The sequence below is a fragment of the Phragmites australis genome, chromosome 12 (assembly GCF_958298935.1).
Source record: "Phragmites australis chromosome 12, lpPhrAust1.1, whole genome shotgun sequence".
Lineage (NCBI taxonomy): Eukaryota > Viridiplantae > Streptophyta > Magnoliopsida > Poales > Poaceae > Phragmites > Phragmites australis.
Genome location: NC_084932.1, coordinates 29799411 through 29821299, shown reverse-complemented (window position 1 = coordinate 29821299; position 21889 = coordinate 29799411). Strand labels below are relative to the sequence as shown.

At 41.4% G+C, this 21889-nt stretch overlaps 2 protein-coding genes across 2 annotated transcripts; both read right to left on the bottom strand.

Moving 5' to 3' along the window:
- Positions 1-4255: 4255 nt before the first annotated feature.
- LOC133887563 (laccase-15-like) lies at positions 4256-8080 on the bottom strand. The gene is made up of 6 exons (XM_062327549.1): positions 7863-8080; positions 7549-7700; positions 7093-7340; positions 6301-6420; positions 5151-6209; positions 4256-4851 (listed from the first exon to the last, which is right to left on the bottom strand). The coding sequence occupies exons 1-6, from the start codon at positions 7974-7976 to the stop codon at positions 4640-4642; spliced, it is 1905 nt and encodes a 634-aa protein (XP_062183533.1). The 5' UTR covers positions 7977-8080; the 3' UTR covers positions 4256-4639.
- Positions 8081-20689: 12609 nt separating this feature from the next.
- Positions 20690-21718, bottom strand: LOC133887116 (uncharacterized). Its single transcript, XM_062327039.1, has one exon. The coding sequence runs from the start codon at positions 21528-21530 to the stop codon at positions 20871-20873; it is 660 nt and encodes a 219-aa protein (XP_062183023.1). The 5' UTR covers positions 21531-21718; the 3' UTR covers positions 20690-20870.
- Positions 21719-21889: the final 171 nt, after the last annotated feature.

Here is a 21889-nt window from a genome sequence, read left to right as displayed (position 1 = left end):
GATGGGCTATAAACAAATATAGTGATATTCCACTGTAATTTGTCCCTTGGAAAAATCATTTCCTTTGTAGTGATACTTCATTAGTTAGTGTGTATGATGGACTATTAACAAATATGGTGAAATGGAGAGGGTACAAAAATATAAATCACATACTTGAATCCCACACATACATGAATCCCAAGATGCATATCAAAACTGATACATGCTTATTACAGGCTGGACCATGATTTCCTGGTCATGGGCCCGCTTTGTTGATATGTTATGTATACTTGCCGGTCAAATATGAAATTCAATACTATACAAATAATAAGTACTATTGGAACCATTTGTATGCATACGATGTGGTATTCAATTAGTACAGATGGTACTAATGTGAAATCATTTGTACTAATTATTTATACATACCTTTTAGTATAAACGATTAAAAAACATCTTGTGCAGGGTTTCTAAACTGTCAGTGCAAATGTTTCTGTAGTAGTATTAAGTTATCCTTCATGTGCCATGATGCATCACCTATTTTAACTTATATGGCCTCGCAACTATTTTTTTTTTCAAATCCCTTGCAACTTTTTTTTCAATTGGGTTCTCGATTGAATTTAACGTGCCGGTTTTACCCATAGATCAATCAGGTGCTACATTAGTGGATGGTACTTAGTATATCTATTGGAAACAAACATATCTTGTTCACAAATACTTGACAACTTTAATTTTTACTATTTACATTTTGACTAAACTCTAGTTTTTCAAATATTTAGTTGATTGATATAACATAAGTATCACTTGATATGCTATTAAAAGTATTTTCATAATATCATACATTTATAAATGTTTACTTATATATTTGTAAAAAAATTGTTGATCAAACTTTAAATAGTAAAATTAAAGTTATCAAGTATTTGTAAACGGAGGGAATACCTTGCAATAAATTGGTGAAATGGCGTATCTACTGATTCCTGATCACACCACTGGCTCACACGCTCTCCCAGGACCACGGTCACAGTAAAAAGGGGAAAAAAAAAAGGCTCGCCACTGCTGCTTGTTGATCTTAAATGCTGATCTTTATCAATCGGTCGCATCGGACAAGTTACAGAATCCCTGCAAAGTGACTTAGCATGAATCGTGCAATGTTGTCGCATCCATCAGGCTCTATATAATGACTATACACTAACGTCAATGTACGACTATTAAAGGAAGTACTGTGGTTGGTTGGCGATTTATGAATGTCAGGCTCCAAAGGTTAATGTAGCGTATGGTGGTGACCGCACATTCTTATTGTCCACTCCCAATACAAATATTTTAAAGTACTCCTCTATTTTGCAATGTTTATTTATATTTATTATTACGTACAAATTAAGAAATACTGAAATCGAGTGAAAAATACATTAAGATGATCATGCTACTCCTAATCAATATAAGGATAGGAGCAAGTAACTCATCATCATTGGAGTAAATGCATGCATGCACTTAAGGGTATAATAGGAAAATAGATCATAAAGCATCCTTGATTACCACAATAGATAAAAAATTTGAGACAGATATTCCCGAGAACATGAACAAATATTGCGAAACGGATGGAGTAATGTCTATCTCCTTTCATCCCATATAGATATTAATATAAAAATTATTTCCTCAATACAAAATATCTTCCACATCTTAAATGTATGTCCAAATCTATTTTTTTATTGTACTTATTTATTTGCTTTTGTTTCATATAACATATGAAGATTGACATTGAATACCACAATATATTTCTTAGCTTGTTTCTTATGTTGGATATTGTGTCCAGCTTATTTTTTTCACGAAGAAACTAACTCTATCTCTTTCTTCTTTAATTAATTGCCGCATAACCAAAATTCTAGGTGACATGATCATTTAATGTTTAAGAAATAAGCCAAGCATTAGGTGTGGCCTTATAAACCAGAGGAATTTGGCTAGATTGGGTGTTATGATATTGAAGCAATTTATTATGTTGTTTTTTAATATATATATATATATATATATATATATATGTCTATAATATTGTTGTTCTTTATAGATATACATTAATTATGATATGATTGATTTATGTCTTTGTTATTTCTACAATGAAACACCTCTTTGGATGTTTTTAACACCTTTGAGATACAACAATTGGGTAGTGGTCTAACAAGTTAAGAGTTCAGTAAATAGAGTAAGACAATTACAAAGCATTGGCACAATTGCATCCTGCATAGAGTTTATTTTATTTTTTATATACGAACCAACATTGTTTGTATACTGAATCGTGCACCAATTAGATCTAAACTATCTCTAAGTCAAAAATTCGACGAGATACATATAGCTACTTTCATAAATGAGCATCTCAAAATCACATCTAATCACCCAATCTAGATTTAATATAATATATGAAATCAAGCTAATGGAAATAAGGTACTTATCTTGCCACACTAAAAATGGATTGTCGGATTACTACATTCAATTTATGACATGAATTGATTGTAATGGATTATAGTTGATTCTTACTAAAAACCGAATGTAATAGATTATTATTACAGTTAGTTCTTGGCTAAATAGCCAGTTTTAATTGGTCTGAACTATGGTACTAAACTACTACAATTGGTTCCAAAAATCCCCTGTAATTTATCCTTTAGAAAAATCATTTATGTAGTAGTGATACTTCCTTGGCTAGTGCCAATGGTGGGATGCAAACAAATTTAGTGAAATAGAGAGTGTCGGAAGGTGAACTCCTATCGCAGGGATCCTGAGGGACTCCTTTTTGAGATTCGGCCGGAGGGATGATTCTGAATATGTTTACTGGAGGAATAAATTGATATAAATGTGATGGCAGGTGGGGTAGAATGATCTAATGCAGAGTGAAGTAAATGCACTGGAAGGATTTTAGACAGGTTCGGACCGCATTGAGCGTAATACCCTACTCCTATGTGGATGCTATAAATGCCCTGAGAATGTCTCTCAGGAATGTGCTGGTTATAAGAATGTTTGTCTATCCTAGAGCTTCGGGCTCCTTATTCTTCGATGGTCTCAATTTCTATGCTTGTACGAAGATGTTCTTCGGGCTCTGAGCATGTGTATCCGAAAAGCTATCTGAGAGTTCGAGCGTTCTTCTCCTCGTTGTCTCCCTGCCCGCCGGCTTCCTTAAATACCCGCCGGCGGTAGCGTGCCCTGTAAGGGAGGGCACGAGTTTCAAGGCGCCATAAATGGAAAGACAGTCATCATGGGCTCGCCAACGCTAAGTGACGGGGGTTGAAAACGCGCCCCCTGCCCGGTCTTCGGTCGTCATGATGGCGCTGGCAACGGGCGCCGTGGAGGGGGCCCAACGGGCAACCGCAGAGCGGCCCGGCATGCCCGCCTGATCTTGTTCGCCTGCCACAGCAAGGCGGCAAACGGAATATCTCGGGCCTCACAATGCTATCCCGAGGCGCACCGGATGACGCGGGATGGGACCCGTGCATTAAATGTCCCCACGCCCTTCTGCCAGTATATGGCAGGGACTGACACCGAGCGTGGCAGGAGCAGTTGGAGGTGACAGGCCACGCGCTATCTTAAATACGGCATCGGGCCTGTTCACAGGCTGACATCTCATCGCTGGACCCCTGTGGGGGCCACTGACGAAGGACTTCTTGGGCCGTCGGGGAACCGAGTGCTCGAGGGTCACTGTTCACCTCTCCGAGCACTCTCTCCCGAAAACACCCTCTCTTGGTTCTCGAGGAACCGAGTGCTCGGGGGCCACTGTTCACGACCCCGAGCACTCTCTCCCGGAATCGACTGCTCGGATCCTCGGGGAACCGAGTGCTCGGGAGCCGCTGTTCGCAGCACTGAGCACTCTCTCCCGGAACTACCTTCCTTGGGTCCTCGGGGTACTCAGGTGCTCGGAGGCCACTGCTCGCAGCCCCGAGCACACCCTTCCCGGTACTCGGCTTTTCTGGTCGTCGGGGGACTTGGGTGCTCGGGGGCCACTGTTCATGACCCCATGCACTCTCTTCCCGGTCACTTGGTCTTCACAGATCATCGGGGAACCCAGGTACTCGGGGACCACTAATCGTGGCCCTGAGCGTCCGCTCCCAGAACTTAGTCTTTTTTACCTCGCGGAGATGATCCCTGCGGGAGGGCGCCACGTGGCGGATTGCTAGCCTGGCCTCGAGATTCGAAGATCCCTGGTTCCTGATTCACTGACAGAGAGGGTAAAAAATATAAATCACATACATGAATTGCAAGATGTATATCAAAACTGATACATGCTTATTACAGGCTGGACCATGACTTCCTGGTCATGGGCCCACCTGTTTGTTGAACAGAAGGCACTAGCACACAAAGCAACATCACAATTCACATCTGCCCCAAAGAAACGAGTACCACGTAGATGTATCTGTTTTAATGCTTAAAATATCTCGAAACGAACATAAGGTTTTTTAGGGTAAGTGGCAGAGATTTATTTATGCAAAAGCAAGGTTGCAGTCTGCCTATATTACATCCAATACAAAATCATGGATACAATTCTCCCTTACACAAGTTTATTTGTCCGCATATCAGGTCGTCCTTGCACAACACCCTACTGAATGGGTGCATTTTATTTCAAAGAACAAGTTCATGATTCATAAGTTTATTTGGCTTATTTGAAAAACTATCGGTCGAATTTCTTTTAGACTTCGTTTATGCCTAACACTTCAGTTTTCTCAGTCGCGAGGTAGAATTCATTGTGCAGCTGATTATTGTCATGGCCACATGTCGGAAAATCCACAGGCGGTGGAGGGAGGGATGTGTCCAATGTTGGCCCATCCTCTACCACGAAAACTGCCGCCATGCCCATGGACAAATGGAATTCATAGTGACAATGCATGAACCATACCCCTGTACAAACGTATAAGACAAAGTATTAGATCTCGGGGGTGCTACTTCAACAGCCAAACGATAACTGACAAATAGGGGTGCATATAAGGAAAAGTACGGAAGAGGTGAAAACTTAAAAAATTATTTGTAAGCAAATAAACATGAAATAAGTTTCTTTAAAAAAAGTTTTTGATATGGTTCGATTGGAGTGTCATAAAATAAAACCATGTAAAATTGAGACTTGAGGGGAAGACGACATTTTGTTATGATTTGTATAGCTTTCCAAACAAATGCAAGTGACAGTAAAAACTTGTACGCATCTGGATTGTCGGCAACAAATCGGAGGGCGAGCCACCCAAGATTCGGGACGAGCACGGTGTTCTTGACCAGGGGATTCACCAGGTTGTACCTAGCCACATCCTTGGCCGCGTCGTAGTTACCTAGCCCCTGCGCGAGCACGAACATGTCGTGCCCGTGTAGGTGCATCGGGTTGGAGTCACCCTGCATGAGCCCCGTGCTCTGAAACACCACCTCCACCACCGTGCCATGCCGGAACCGCCGCGCCATTGTCACCTTGGACGTCGGCTCTAGATGACCCTCCTTGGGTCCAAACGCGATCAAGGTGCGGTCGGTGAAGTTGAACACCCTCGGCGGCTTGGCAGGAAGTACTTGTAGCGTGTCCTCGGCGTTGGTGTGGTAGTAGTGAGCTTCTAGCAGTGGAGTCGTCACCGCGGGGAGCTGGAAGGAAACGTTGTTCATGGTTGCCACGAGCAAGGACTCGTTGTTCCCGCTCCTCTTGCATGCCGGATAACCACGACGGCAGATGGAGCCCAGGCCGAGTGTGATGAAGAAGCTCTCGTCGACTCGCGCCGGCACCTGCGAGCGCCGTCGGTGGCGCAGGCTGGTCAGGTTGCTGTGGAAGTAGAATGATGTAATTGTGTCGTGCTTGTCAGGCATCTCAGGCGCTACTGGCACATCACCGGATGGACCTCCATCTTCTTCTTCTTCTTCGGCACTGCGGCTTGAGCGCAAAGCTGCTGCGCCATTGCCGGAGTTGTGGTCGTTGCTGTACTGCACCATCCCTCTCGTGCTGTACTCCGGGGTTTGGGTGTCAGGCAATGGTGCCTGGTTGGGCAGGGCGACCATGTAGTACCTGCCAGGGGGCGCATCGGCGACCAGCAGGGCGTCGACCGTCTCGCCAGGCGCGATCGCAATGACGTCCGTGGTGTAGGGGGTGACGTAGTTGGCATCGGCGGCGACTACCGTGAACTTGTGCCTGGCTATCTTGAGGTAGTACTCGGAGAATAGCGCAGCGTTGATTACTCGTAGCAGGTAGGTCTTGCCGGGCTCCACGTCCAGCACGTAGCCATCTTCCACGGCGCCTTCAGAGATCGATCAATTGAAGCAATTTATTCAGTGAAAAAGAAGGTATCGTTCCGACATGCATGGACATACATCCGATAATTTGATTACCAGAGCAGTTGAAGAGATCTCCAAGCTTGCCATTGATTGTGGATGCACTGGAGTAATCTGCAAACAAATTATGCGACATGTTCCTGGCCACCTGTGCAAGGTCCTTCGCCCACCATTCCCCTGCCATCATCAAAATCATCCACAGTAACAACAGTTCAGCTCAGAACCTGGTGCGAAAACATTGCACATCTGCTAGCTAATTGTGCAACCATGCCAAAGTCAAAAACAGTTCAATTCTTCCCACAGGAACAGGACATTTTTCCGGACCTAATTAGAAATTGGCGTTTAGTTTTGCGGTGATGCTATTTATCAAACACCTGCTTTTTTCTTTATCAATATCAACCATCGGATGAAGATTGGACGGTGTGCTTCTTTCGTCCTCCTCTAGCCGCTGATTCATCCTCCCGACGGTTCTTTGCCTGCCCGCCCCGCCCCGGCTGTAGTGCTCTCCCGCCCCACTCGCCTCCAGCCGTCTCCGGCCCATCGCCCGCCGCTGCGGTTCCCCGCCGCCGACCCCGCCCACCTGCCGCCCACGGCACCGACGCCGCCTCCGTCGCCTCACTGCACCGTCAATCCACCGCCGATCCGGTCGTCGCCCTCAGCCTCCCTCTAAATCTGGCATCCCGAACCATGCCACCCCAAAAAAACTCCTCCCCTAATCTGGCGGCAACGTGTTCAAACGTGCGTCTAAAATCTCTCGAAGATTTCAGGCATTTGATGAAATGCAGGAAGCATGTTAATTTTGCTATGTTCTCATATCTTAGACGATCAAATGTTGAATAAATCACAAACCTATGACGATTGGGATCTCCCTATGAGGCTTAGGAAACGGATATGAGCCGGCCCCATCTCTCGGCCGGATGATCAAGGCGCCGTGCAGGGTTGCCCGGAGGCAGGAGACGTGAGCATGCCACCACAGGGTGCCTTCCTGCCCAGCAACGTCGAACCGGTAGGTAAAATTGTGGTTCGGCAAGATGGGCAATTGGGTAATCATCGGCACTCCGTCGGCCCAACAGTTCAGCCGCTGCTTCACTCCATGCCTGCATCAGAAAACACAAAAGAAAGATTCAAAAAATAAAAACGAAATCCATTTGCTATTTCGCAAGGCTTGAAACATCCTGGATGATTGGATCAAACCAACTGGATTTTGACAACTTGACACACCGACTGGATCCATTGTAGCGAAAATTGTAGTGTTTGAAGTGTAGGTAGGCCTATTTTCTTTGGACAACGGAAGCAATTGATTACCAATGGATTGTTATGTTGTCGGGTGACTTGTTGACGACATGAACGGTCACCGAGTCTCCCTCTGTGACCTCTATCGCCGGCCCCGGGAGCTGCCCGTTCACCACGCTGACCAGCGTCTCCTTGCACAAGTGCGTCATGTTCATCTTGCTCACCTATATGCATGCGTGTTCCAACAAATCAAGCATGCATCGATGGTCACTCTAGTTCATTATCGAAAAAGAAGTAGTGGTCATGCTAGTTAACACTTCAATGGCATAGTAGGATACTAAGATTGATGGTGGAGATCAGACGCAAGGAGAAAGAGTCATGCTTACGACGAACGTGTGCTCGACGGCAGCCGCGGCCGCCAACCGTATGGCCGTGGTGGAGAGGAGAAAAACGATGGCAGCGACGGCTGGTGCTGCCGCGGGGAGGCTCCAGCGCTTCATACTGTGCAACGTTCAATCACCGTTGTGGATCGATCGCAGCGATCAGTCAGATGGATCGGGCTCTACGTACCAATCTCACTGTATATATGACTATGAGCAGAAGTGACGGGGTTGGTTTGCGATTTATTAACGTCTGGCTCGAGGTTCACGTTCACCAAGCACGTTCACGTGCCTGCTGGTTGAGTAGCAGGCAGCAGTACAGTGTTAATTATTGTTAAGTTATTATGCCTTAGATACCGATAGAATTCCAGTCCAACACAACTCCTCAAGACCTATAAATATGTTACTTTGTAACTTGTAATCTTCCCTGTGGTTTTTAACTCCTAATTGGAGGGTTTTTTCTATTAAATCTCGTGTTACTAGGATCCAATCTCTAACAAGTGGTACTTACTTAGAGCTGGAATCTACGTAGATTGAATCTCGGTTAATGGTCATCGTCATCGGCACTATTCTCGGGTGCGTATGCTGCACGCTGGCTAACCACCGATCTTCTTTGCGATCTGCACCAGCACTAGGACGCCTCGACTCGCCGCCGCTTGTCACCCCGCTCCATGATTCTTAGCCGCTATCCCTACCCAACCGGCCCACAATGCCTGGCTGTTGCCATCACTTGAGCAGCAGCATCTCAGACCAATGAATGGCAACACCACCCAATCATGGTGCGAACGGTTCACCGACCTCTTAAGTTACGGGTTTCAATTGATCGAGATCATATTATCTAATATGCATATGTAAATCACAGAATTATAAATCAGAGGAATTTGCTTAGATCGATTTGGTGTTGAGATGGATGTAGGAAAAAGCATGGAAAATAGTTTGGAATTTTAAACATTCATTTTGGGCTAACTATAATGCTTTCATTTTCAGCAGTCGCTTCTAATATGAAAAACACTGTAGAGAGACCCAAAAGCTGAGCACAGCCAACTTTGAACTACTCCTTCCGTTTCGTAATATTTGTCTATGGCCTCGAAGTATCTGTCTCAAATTATTTGTCTATTGTGGTAACCAATGATACTTTATAGTCTATTTTCCTGCTATACCCTTGAGTGTATGTATGCATTTACTTCAATACTAATGAGTTACTTGCGCTCATCCTTGCATTGATTAGGGGTAGTATAGTTATTTTATTGTATTTTTTTACTTGATTTCAGTATTTTTTGGTTTGTATATAATGGTGGGTGCGAACAAATATTACGAAACGGAATGCTCCGACACAGGGAGTTTCGATTCCGAGCGAAAGATCCAGCTGTCCCCTCATGATCGGCAAACTCCAACGCATGCTATTACACGCGCTTCACGTGGCCTCGTGCTTTTGACCGAGCGGCCACACCGCTCATTGACACCTGCCTTGGACGGAAAAAAAAATTGAACATGTATGCCAAACGAACTTCGTGGTCGTTGATGATAAAATTTATTATTTATAGTAGTTATTGTAGTTATAATTGGTTTAATAGTTGATTAGATAAATAGTATTGTGATTAGTAGTGTTTACTGGCCAAAAATTACGGTTCACTGATCATTATACTGTTTATCTGGTCGTTCATTAAACTAATCGTTACCTCAATAACCACTCTAAATACTAAATCTCGTCGTCAACAGTTGTGTTCGCGTGTTGCATTTCCACGGGTTCCCATACGTCCACTATAGAGTGTCGGTGGGCGCAATCAATTTACGCTACACTCTGTCGCCATTTGGTTGACGTAGTGAAATCGAGATAGTAGAGGATGTGTGATTTTCTCCCCCTTCACATGCCCGGGCATGGTATATCTCCACCGGCAGTACACAGTTGAGATCTTGGCACATGTCTTCTCTCTCGTCTGCTCCTCTCCGTCATGATACAATGAGAGTGTGGTGCTCAGACCCTTATCATTTCTTGTTCCTGTGTGGTCCTGTTACGACTAACGACGCCACGGCCCTGCGACACACAATCCACATGTGGAACATCGATCCTTTCCAATTCGTACAATAATACGTGGGGCGCAGACAACAACCGATGAAGTCTAACACCGTCACATGTGGTCAGTGACGGAACTTGAATTTAAATTCAGAAACGACAGAAACTAAATGGACTTTAATTGAATCATGGAGAGACTGAATTAATAAAATATAAGAGATTAGGTTCAAAATCACTATAAATACATAAAATTTATTAAATCGAAAGAAAAAAAATATAGTATAAAATACATAAAATTTATTAGAGCAAAAGATACCACGTTTCTCTTAACCATACCTATCCTCCGTACCTGCATGTGGTGCCAATGTAGCGAGCTATATGACCACTCACCTGCCAATATCGTACTATATCGGCACTTATTTATGTCCCTGTTTGGCAACAAAGGGCTCTGGGCTCTGGCCACCCGACATGACGGTGCTGTCTGGTGCACGCACCATTGGCCTAGTGCAGTGCAGTGCAGCACTTTCCCTGGCCGTATCTACAGTGGCAACACTAACATCGGCGTCTCATTCGGCCCCTTCCTCGTTCTTGGGTACTTATCATATTATTAGGAGATGGGGACGAGGCTCCATTTGCCCCATGGGTCTACAAATGGGGTAAAACTATTCTCCAACGGGTGCAACGAGGACAGGACGTTCCTCCACCCTTTCTCCATCTTTTAAAAGAGGTGATGTGATGGGAGTTAATAAAACTTTTCTTGCCAAAAAATATCTCCGTCTTGCCATTGGGCCCTGCAACTATGAAATATGGAAAACATACTCTATAAGTTTAGTTTGTGATATAAAAGAGGTGATGAGTTATCTTCAACACATCTAAGAAGGGATTAAGGTGCTGATATTTGTAAATAGCTAGCTGCATTTACTTTACTCATTTTCTTATTGTCAAATATTTAACTATTTTGTATACTTTGTTGCCATTATTGTGCGCTCATTTTTTAAAAAATGAAAAGTTTATAAATTCTCATCGTTACATCAAGAAGAAACAATCACATAAGACTTTACCTCTCGAACTCTGTATAACTAGGATATACACAGTCAATCCAAACTCGAAAGGAAACACAAGGTAAAGTAAACCAATGTGGGACAAGAGTAGAAAGATCCCAAGCAAGGACTATAGTGGAGGGGCTTCGATCCTAAGTCTAGACTGTTATTCAAAATAGGTAAAAAGCTCCATGGCCACAAGCTCCAACTGCGTGCATGCTACTGCCACCAGTTCTCAATAATCTTGCCGTTGTAGCACAAATGACATGTACGGAGCTAGCGTGTACAAGCACAGATAATTAGAAAGGATCGGAGAAGAATTTTTTTAAAAAAAGATAATATCATTTTTACATAGTCATAACTAAAAAAAAGTTGCGACCGCCGCCAGTATTTTGGCTTTCTAGTATTTACTAAAGCTGCAGAGCCAATTTCCAATCCTGTTTATTAATCCTTTATTTGATGTCTTTGTAGCGAATTGGTGGTCTGCACATGGGACTAGTGCTAAGGATTTAGGAAGATGGCTATCAGAATTTAAGTTTAACTTGTAGTTCTTCTGCATGTGAAATAAATTTGAGTGCATTTGAGAGGGAAGTTACCTATTTTTAGTCTTTAAAACAGCATTTTACTATGACAGTTGGCTTTAGGCGTTGTTTATTTTTCAAAATAATTCTGAAATATTGAGCCATTGTATTCATGCAGGTACATTCTAAGAAAAGAACTAGATTGTGTCAATGAAAATTGAATGCTCTTGTCTTTTTCATGTTTAACAAGAGGTTGCAGTGGAAATTAATATTCCCAAAAGAATAGAGACCCACAGGTTCAAAATGTGTTGATGATGTTGTTGTTGATGCACCACTAAAAAAAGAAAATCAGTATATAAAGGTTCATCAAGTAAAGCAAAAAAATCTCACTCTTTGGTTATGGAAGGAGAGGAGAAAGAAGAAGACTTTGAATCTTCTAGCAATGAAGAGAAAGAGGAGAGTAATATTCCCTATGCAAATGGTTCAATCTTCTAGCAATGAAGAGAAAGAGGAGAGTAATATTCCCTATGCAAATGGTTCAAGTGACCATGAGAATACTGAGGTTGGTGCTTTGGGTGATGATGATGAATGATGAGAGCCGATGGATGATTGTTTTTTACTTTTTTTTTCCTCTTCATGGATGGTTGAACCTCAACTTAATCTATTTTGTGACTCTTGTAATGCTGTGAGTTGTGAATTGTAACATGTAATAAGACGAAATCCTGAAAAAAAAAATCTAGATCATTATGAAAAAAATCTAAATCTTGATGTAGATATACTTGAACTCTCAAGACTAAATTAGAACACAAATCTACATCATCTAACGAATAGAATAATACTATGTCATGAAACAAAAATCTAGAGATCTAGCTAGCTCTCCAAATAGAATCTAGGCCATCTAAACCAAATTAGAATATAATACTAACCTTGGAGTAACAAACGCCAATGAATCTTCAAGTTTTCACCGAAATCTAATAATATTTTGGTAAAAATCGCCGGTCTCTTTCTCCAAAACTTACGCACTGTTTGACACTATTCTACATTGTTCTGCTTTGATATGAAGTTAGTGGATGATGTATTGTTTTAATATTACAAAAGGCTTCATGTTTGAAGCCATCTATACTAAAGTGTTCCACCTTCCTCGGCTATTTTCTCAGACGGTTCATATTTAGAGCCGTCTATACTAATTTTACGGATGAGTCCTGTTTGACACCGTCAGTGAAATCTATTTTATTACAGATATCTCCAAATACAAGTCATTTGTATTAATGTTACGGACGGTTCCTATTTGGAGCTGTCTGTAATATTCGTTTTATTGTAGACAGCTCCAGATACGAGTCATCTGTATTAATATTACAAATGGTTTATAATAGGAACCGTCTCTACTAAAAACGTCCCACCACTTACCAACGTGTCTCGTCATCTTTGCAGACGGTTCTTGTTTGAAACCATCTATAATAATCTTTACACAGACGGCTCCATAGAAACCGTTTGTACAGGGACGTCACACTAAATTATTTCTGTAGCAGTGACATACAGAGTTCTAGTCCAATATAAATCCTCAACGCCTATAAATATGGCTCACTCTTATAAATGGTACCCTATACTAAATTAATAGATATTGTCTCTCTTGGTTTTCTACTTTCTCATTGCAGGATTTTTTTCACGTTAAATCTTGTATTCCTAAGTTTCAATCCACTTATAGCTTCCTTATTCGTAGACAAAGCCATTTATATGGACTGCTAAGTGCGGAGACGGTTTCGTACTCCGGGGTGTAGTAAGTCAGTCAAGTGGGTACCAGAACCCAAATCCACACAGATCAGATCTCAATTTATATTCATCGTCATCGTCAATGTTGATGCGTGCACCAACCCTACGCGCTGGCCGATCGCAAATATGCTTTGTGATCTGTGCCACCACTAGGACCCTACCGACTCGCTGTCGCTGGTCTTCTTCGCAGCGCCACCATTTGTCACGCCGCCGCTTTGCGTCGCATCGCGATTCTTGGCCACGCTCCCCTCGCAACCACCGCACGATGTCCAGCCTTCGCCGTCACCCGAGCGGCACCACCCTGGGCCAATGAATGGCAACACCACCCGATCATGGCGCGTTCGGCTAACCGACCCCTTAACTATGCGATTCAGTTGGCTGAGATCACATTATCTAACATGCATATGTAAATCAGAGAATTATAAACCAGAGGAATTTTCCTAGATTTGATGTTGGGATGGATGTAGGAAAAGCAGGGAAAATAGCTTGGAATTTTAAACATTCATATTGGGGCTAATTATAACGCTTTTATTTTCAGCAGTCACTTCTAATGTGAAAAAACACTGTAGACTACCCAAAAGATGATCATTGACCAATCGCTTCAGGCTCTACGTACCAATATCACTGCAGAGCACAGCCAATTTTGAACTAAGGTTCAATGTGGAATGCACCTCCCGAGCAGGGAAACCGATCAGATACAGATTGAATAATTTATTTTTCATACTATTATCTATATTTTAATATAAATATGAATACGAATTTGAATATCTTTAAATATGAATACGAATTAAATTATTTGAATACGAATCCACATCCGAATCCATACTAGATTTAGTTGTATGTGAATATCGTATAGTTTAACGATAAATTATGAAATAATAAATTTATTTGATACGAGCATGATGAGAATTCAATATAAGGAACTACATGTTTAGTGGATTGATCCTCTACCTTAAGGCAAAGATCATTTTTAATATAATATCATAACTATAGATAATTTTAAACCGTTGGATGAGAGATAAAGGAGTCTGATTTATCGCTACAGTATATGTGATATAATACTAAACAATAAAATAATAGGTAGAATCAAAAGAATTAAGTAATAGAATAAGATAAAAGAATAGAATTTTATGTTACTCATATTTATATTTTATATAAGTATTTCTATATATTCGAATATGGATGTTATACATATCTATTTATGAGAAAACGGATTCGGATATATTCATATCCATATATCTGCAAAATAAATTTAAATATATCTATAATTGTATCCGTCTGTCAATCAGATACGCGTTTTTTTACCATATTTATATTTAATAAAATATAAATTTTAAATAATACGGATTTCTGTTATCCATTTTCTCGGCTTGAAGCGGCAGATCCAACTGTGCCTCTCGTGATCGGCAAACTCCAACGCATGCTATTACAAGCGCTTCACGTGGCCTCGCGCTTTTGACCGAGCGGCCACACCGCTCTTTGACATCACATGAGATACTGTACGTGATCTGTAACATGGACATGGAATAAGAAGATTAACTCGAAATTACGGAAGAGGTGTAGAGATAGCTTGCAGATTAACTCGCACGGCACATTCCTATGTGCCAAGGTCAAATTAAACCGCTGAAGTTTCCTCGATGCTGAAACTGTTAATTAGTCAATGTCGAATTGCAGCTGCTGCTGAATTTTCTCAAGAGGTACAATATCACGGGTTGGTAAGATACAGAAGGCCTGCAAAGCAGTAACTTTGCATGCTATCATGCGTCCTTCACAGCGATCAGTCTCATCAGGCTCTAGATTCGTACCGATCTCTTTGTTTTGACGTGAAATATTCGTACTGCTCTCACTATAAAATCTCAACGCAAGTCATGGGGTTGGTTGCCGATTTATGAACGTCAAGCTCACAAAGTTAACCAAGCACATGCATGTCGTGAGTCAAATTTGAAGGACTTATGCTCGAAAATTGATTGTTAATTTTGTTTATGTGTACATGTGTTCTAACGGTAAATATGATAAGTACGGAGATTAAGTTTATAAAGGTTAAGACAATTAGGAGGTCACGCGGAATGTTCGAGTTAGGTGAAGATGGAGGCTTATATTTAAGCAAAGGGCTTTGATATTTAGAGAAGGTCTACAAACCGTATGAGATTTTGAATAATAAAGTGATGGCGCTAAACATGCCACACGTTGAGCGAATAGCGAGACGAGGAACTTGATTATACGAGGTTTAGAAAGGATCGATTTTGATCGAGTTGTACATCTCAAATCGATGCACGATATATGGAAACACTTTGTAACTATCATAAGAGTTTATCTACTATAAAAGATGTATATCAAGATTTTTGAAGAAATATTACATGAAATTCTTAGCAATTTATGTGTTGTTAATGTTACATATAAGGATGTTGAAAATGCACGTCAATTATTATGAGCTTTATATATGTCAATATGGGAAATAAAAATTATATTATTAGATAATCTACTATCATGAGTACACTTATATTATATGTTATTTAAACTAAATTGAAAACTTATGAGCTAAATATCTTTTCTAGAAAGAATCCAAATAAATCAATTGCTTTGGTTTCCAACATAACATGTCTAATTCTGAATCTTGTTCATTAAATTTTGTTTTATCCTTCTTATCTTCACTAACCGATGATCAACTTGAAGAAATTTCTAAAAGTGATTTAGCACTACTCTCTACTACTCATATTAATAAAGCTTTGCAGAATATGAGAATGAGCAAGAGAGGAAGTGAAGGTCCTAAAATATATTTTGAGTGCGGTGATCTCAATCATATGCATCTTAATTATCCTAAACTTGTAGGTATAGCATCAAGTGAGGAGAAGGAGAAAAGGACGTGATCTTTCAATGATAAGACGAAGAAGAGCTTTATAAATCACAATATGGTGCATCGAGTTCTTTTGTCACTTGATCAAGTTAATTTGAGCGATGTTGATTCGGAGAGCAGCGAAAATGACACTACATAAAAGGCTAAGATGATACGTGAATTGACAGGGTTATGTCTCATAGCACGCAACAAATAAATCTCTACCAAGGATGAATTTGACAGTAATGGTAATGAGGTGTTACCTACATATGATGAATTATCTAATATAGTTGTTCGTCTTGGTACACTCTTAGATAAAAGAAACAAGAAAATTAAGAAGCATAATATTTTGATTGAATCTTTTAATTATGAAATTGGAAAACTTAAAACTTTAATTTCTAATGTTGATGCTTGCAAATTATACGACTTAATTTATTTAGAGCTTATTTCTCTTAGATATGTTCATGCTTCTACTAGCGAGGAACTTAAAGATGAAATTGAAAAGAATAAGAAATATATTGTGTACAATTGCAAATAAACTTAAGATGCTAGTTGTTCAACTTCTGATTTGTTTAATTCAACTTCTTGTTCTAGTTGCTCAATTATTGAATTAAATTTGTATGATGCTAATGCTAGAATTTCTCATATAGCTAATGATATGGCTACTCATGAGGTTTTTTCATACTCTAATTATCGTAAATAAAAGAAATCCATAAATATTACTTGTGACTAGTACCCAACTCTTTCTAAATAAGTTAATTACTTAAAATAAACTTTAGAATTCTTTTAAAGTAATAAAAAAATCTAAACCTAATTTTAGATTCATCTGAAACAAGCACATGTAAACAATGTTTAGATTTTAATCTGTATGCTCATTATAAGATAAATACACTCACTCTTGTTAAAGCTCTTGACAGTACCAAATTTCAAACGCTCGCTGAACCTAAAAAGATGTTTTTAAATCTACCAAATTTTTATCTTCTACTATTAATACAAATGTTGCTGCTTACTTCTAAATCTAAACATTGTGTAAGCGTCCTTCACAGCGATTAGTCTCATCAGGCTCTATATTTGTACCGATCTCTTTGTTTTGACGTACTATAAAAAAATTATTTTTGAGACGATTGATAACTTGTTTTTACAGACGTTTAGCGTATCTGTATGTAATCAAAGGCCTGTAAAAATGGACGATTTACACAGGCGTAAAAAAGCAGCATATAAAAATTTATTACCATAGACGGATTACTTAAGGAACCGCCTGTGAAAATATATTTTCACAGGCGGTTCTGAAGCGGGCCACCTACAGAAACTGATTTCCACAGGCAGTTCCTTAAGCGAACTGTCTGTAGAAATCAATTTTCACAGACGGTTTCTTAAGCGGATCACCTGTAATAATTGATCTCCGAATCGATATTTTTTTATTAAAAAACAAAAAAGACCATGAACCCATTTCCACAGGCAGTTCACATACAGAACGTATCTTAAAAAATTCGTAATTTTTTCATACTAAATCAGATGAGCACAAATTCTATATAAAAATTGTATCCCTCGATGAGATTTACAACGTTATAGTTTTTTTTAGAGTTCAAGGGCCAAGCCCCGGTCACCAAATGCATTAAGGGAGACCAAAACGTTTACAGCCTTGTGTCCAACATTCACAGTTCAGAAAACTTGCTCAAAAGGTGACTACGTAGCCAACCAATTACAACTCTTTTTTCAGCTAAAAGACAGAAGCTAAACACTTTCTTCATTCATCTGCTCACAGCCACCCTTTGCCACCTCCTTTTTCTTAGGCCCGGGAGTCCCCAGCTCCACTGCACGTAGCTGACAGGCCACGAGTCTAGCTCCAGCCCCTTCCGGAGAGTTACTCCTCAGCCAAGCACCATCTCTGGTCTTGAAAGGACTTCCATCATCTTGCAAAGCACCAGCTCGAAGTGCGAGAGGCATCGAGTAGGACAGAGAATTTTCCAACTCTTGAGTATAGAAACCATCCTCCTCCAGAGAACCTTCATGCTGCATCAAACACCATTCTGAAAGCACAAACTATTCCTTAGCTTCTAAATAGACCATAGAGCTGCTGCAGAAATCATATTAATCACAGCGAACTTCTTATTGTCTAACCATAAGGAAGCAATGGACTCATAACTGCTACCTATTTGCAAATTGACCACTTCAGAAAAGCAGCTCCACATGGACTTGGCAACCACACACTCAAAGAAAAGATGAATTACTGATTCTTTTTCGCAACAGAAAAGACAAGAGGCATCCTCAACTTTCATCCTTTTAGCCACATTGTCTCTAGTCAAGGTTTTATTTTTACAACGTTATAGTTGAAAAAGTTTTTCATTTGAAGTCATTTATATGTCTAAATAATCGTTTGTTTTGAGATCTACAATTTTCATATAAAGTTTATCCTCATCCGAATTCATATAAAAAAGTTATAATTTTTTTTAATAACTGATCACTTATTTTCACATGCGGTTACTTATGCGAACAAACTGTAGAAATAACTCATTTTCACATACGATTCACATAAAAAACTGCATGTGAAAATAAACTTTTACACAGACGGTTCCTTATATTAACCGCCTGTGATAATCATCACATTTTTAGAGACAATTCGTATAAAGAAATGCTTGTGAAAAATATATTTTTATAGACGATCTATAACCACAGCGAACCTTCGCTAATTTTACAGATGATTTTTCAAAGGAATCGTATGTAGAAATACTCGTGTTCAAAAAATAGTTTTTTAGTAACAGGAAATATTCGTACTACTCTCACTGTACACTCAAACCGCAGTCATGGGGTTGGTTGTCGATTTATGAACGTCAGGCTCACTAGGTAAACCAGGCACATGCATGCCTGGTCGTTGGCTCAGGTGCACGAATTTCGCATGCCTGCTTGAATATATAGCAGACACTAGCAAGATGACGATCCACATCGTCCCTAGAGAAATGTGTACCGCGTGGGCTAGTATTGATTGTTAAATCTTAAAATATCCTATTTGTAGACCCATCGGCCCCATCCTCATCCCCATCCTATCGTCTAATAGGTAATTATTGAATAAATACATAATTTTAGATTTAAATTAATTATTAAATAAATCATAAACAAAAAATATGTTTCATTATTATTCTGTAACAAGAGTGTAACCTAGACACGTATATAACATAACTACACATGTCTAATATACTTCATAACATTAACGACGCAGTACTGCTCATCATGATTAAAATAAGATTAATTCTAGCAAATATACCGATCAATAGCGAGCGACACCGAAGCCCCCGTGATGACAATGCAGAAGGCAACGGTGAACAGGAAGCAAATCGCGAGCAGTAGATGGCGATGATGAAGCAGATCACGAGCAGTTGCGCGGAACCGTTCTCACAAACTTTATTTGCCTTCTTCCGGTGCGGGATCGCAAGGACAATATGTTTTGGAGATATGGTCTCTCGATTGCCAGTGCACACTGGCAGAGCGGGATGTAGTAAACTACGTGCAGTGGTGAGGAGAGAGAGGAGCAAAACCTTAATTGCGTATATCTTTTGTTGCGATGATCGACGGGTATATATAGAGAAAACCGCAAGGTTAAGACGTGTCATGATCGGATTCTTAACCAACACAATTTCTATATATATTCGTTTGCCCATACAGCAAAAGAATAAAACTACAAAAAAATACGGAGCAACCGAGCACGCCCGTGTGTTCTCCTAATACTCTTATCCACACATGTTTAGTCGGTGAAGAAGATAACTCTATTTAAGTTAGCCTCCCTGTACCTTCACTAACACAGTGAGACTAAAATGTACATTATCACTTTCATTTAGTTAAGTATTTAAGATTTATTTAAAATTCTTTTTAAATATAATAAACTATGTCCATATATCTAACGGTAATTAACCTGTGGGGGAACCGGACCTGATTGACATAACTGTTCCAATGCACCGTAAAGGAGGCGCCGATGTCGGTGTCCCCACCGCAGATGAGGCCACGAAAGGTGGTGCACTGCACGAGGCCAATGGTGTGTGCACCGGACAACACCGTCATGTCATGCGGCGAGAGCCCTTTGGTTGCCAAACAGGACATAAGCCTGGCGAGGGACGCGCGCTCTCGCCGGCGTCGAGTCATGCTGCCCGTACGAAATCGCATGTGCATGCAATCCTTGAACGATTTAGTGAATTGAATGCGGTGCAATCCGATGCTGACTTCTGCACGTTCCATGCTTTGCACAATTAGGATAGTAGTATTCCATCCGAGTGTTTGTTTTACAGTCATTCATTTGAGGGCACTGTAAAGGTGTTCGTCGAGTCTAATTGCTCAATGACCTCCAACCAACCTGTCAATGATTGACCCCTAAAGCGAACCCATCTTCCTCATCCTCCTCTCTTCTCCGTCTTACGGTGTATGCTGCTGCCGTCGCCATTTCTTGGCCCGTGATGGTCTCGTTTTATTTCGCTATCTTCTCTCTTCTTCTTTTTTGTTTTTGCAAATCCGTAAGATGCATGATTGCTTACCACGATTGCTCGTGGTATCTTTATTTCTCTATCTAAGAATCGACAATACGGTGTAAAATGATCTCATTGCGTCTACGGACACTCTACGTACGGTGGACAGCAATGCAGAAATATGATACAGCACGTGAACAGAGGTAGATAGAAAGCGGAAGGATTATTTTGTCGATCAATCCTCCTTAATTATCCACAGTTTTATTACGTACTACTTGATTGATTACGATGAAGCCATTGGAGACATTACTAAGCCATAATCCAAATCCACACACATTGACACGTACATGCATGCATACGTTCGCCAAGCAGTACTCCGGCTGGTTCACTTGTCCGGCACCGGCTTGCCATTGCCGCCGAAGCTCCTCTTGCGCTCCTCGATGTGAGTGGAGGACCGCTCGTCGATGTTTGACGCCACCCGTAGCACCGCCTGCATCCGCGGCCGGAGCCCAGTCCTCCTCGGCGCCCAGCCGCCCTGCTCCTCCCCTCCCCCGCCCGACGACGACGCGGCCTGCCGCTTCTTGAACATGGACTTCTTCCTCTCCAACGCGGCCGCCGCGCCCTTCTCCCCGGTGGCGGCGGTATCCTCCGGCCGGTCGTCCTTGATCGTCACCGTCTTCCTCACCTTCATGATCTCCTCCACCGCCGCGGCGGCTCCCTTCTGCCGCTGCTCGTCACTCGCCGTCGCAGCCACGGTGCTTACGTCTTCCAGGATGGTCGTGGCGGTGTTGCCGTGATCGCCGAGCTCGAGGTCGAAGTCAGCCCTCTCGATCCGTACGGTGTACTCGTCCTCTTCCTCTTCCTCTTCCTCTCTCTCTCCCTCCTCCTGATGGTAGTGGCCGCCGCCGTTCCTTGGCCCCTCGGTGACGGCCTTCTGCCTGTTCATGGACAGGTTCTTCGCCAGGAACGTCAGGAGCCGGTCGCACATGCCGCCGGCCGCCCTCGCCGAATTGTCAGCTGCGCCATTCTCCATTTCTGCATGCATGTGTCTGATTCTTGATGCGAAAATGGAGCAAGCACTTTATAGATTCGTCGACTTGGATGCCTTTGGGTTGGAGTCAATGGAGTGGACAAGGAGCAAGGAATATGAAGCAGACCGGCAGGAGCAAAGAATCCATGCGTTACTTGCAGCCTGGAGACGTCTGATTTTTTTTTTCTTCTGATGAAGACGTCCTGGGCAACGAAACGCAGCATTGCAGCAAGCGATTCCTTCCGGATGCAATCCGCTACGAACATTGCAGCTTAAAGCAATTCCAAACGTCAGGAACAGTCTAAAAGCAGCAAGAAGAGTATCTCACTGGCCACTGGAATATGGCAAGGAACGTAGCTGATGAGCATCACAAA

Coding starts and splice junctions, on each gene's coding strand:
- LOC133887563 (XM_062327549.1), bottom strand. CDS start 7,976: ATGAAGCGCTGGAGCCTCCCCGCGGCAGCACCAGCCGTCGCTGCCATC. Junction 6,421..7,092: donor GGAGATCCCAATCGTCATAG/GTTTGTGATTTA, acceptor TGATGATGGCAG/GGGAATGGTGGGCGAAGGAC. Junction 6,210..6,300: donor AGATCTCTTCAACTGCTCTG/GTAATCAAATTA, acceptor CGATCTCTGAAG/GCGCCGTGGAAGATGGCTAC.
- LOC133887116 (XM_062327039.1), bottom strand. CDS start 21,530: ATGCATGCAGAAATGGAGAATGGCGCAGCTGACAATTCGGCGAGGGCG.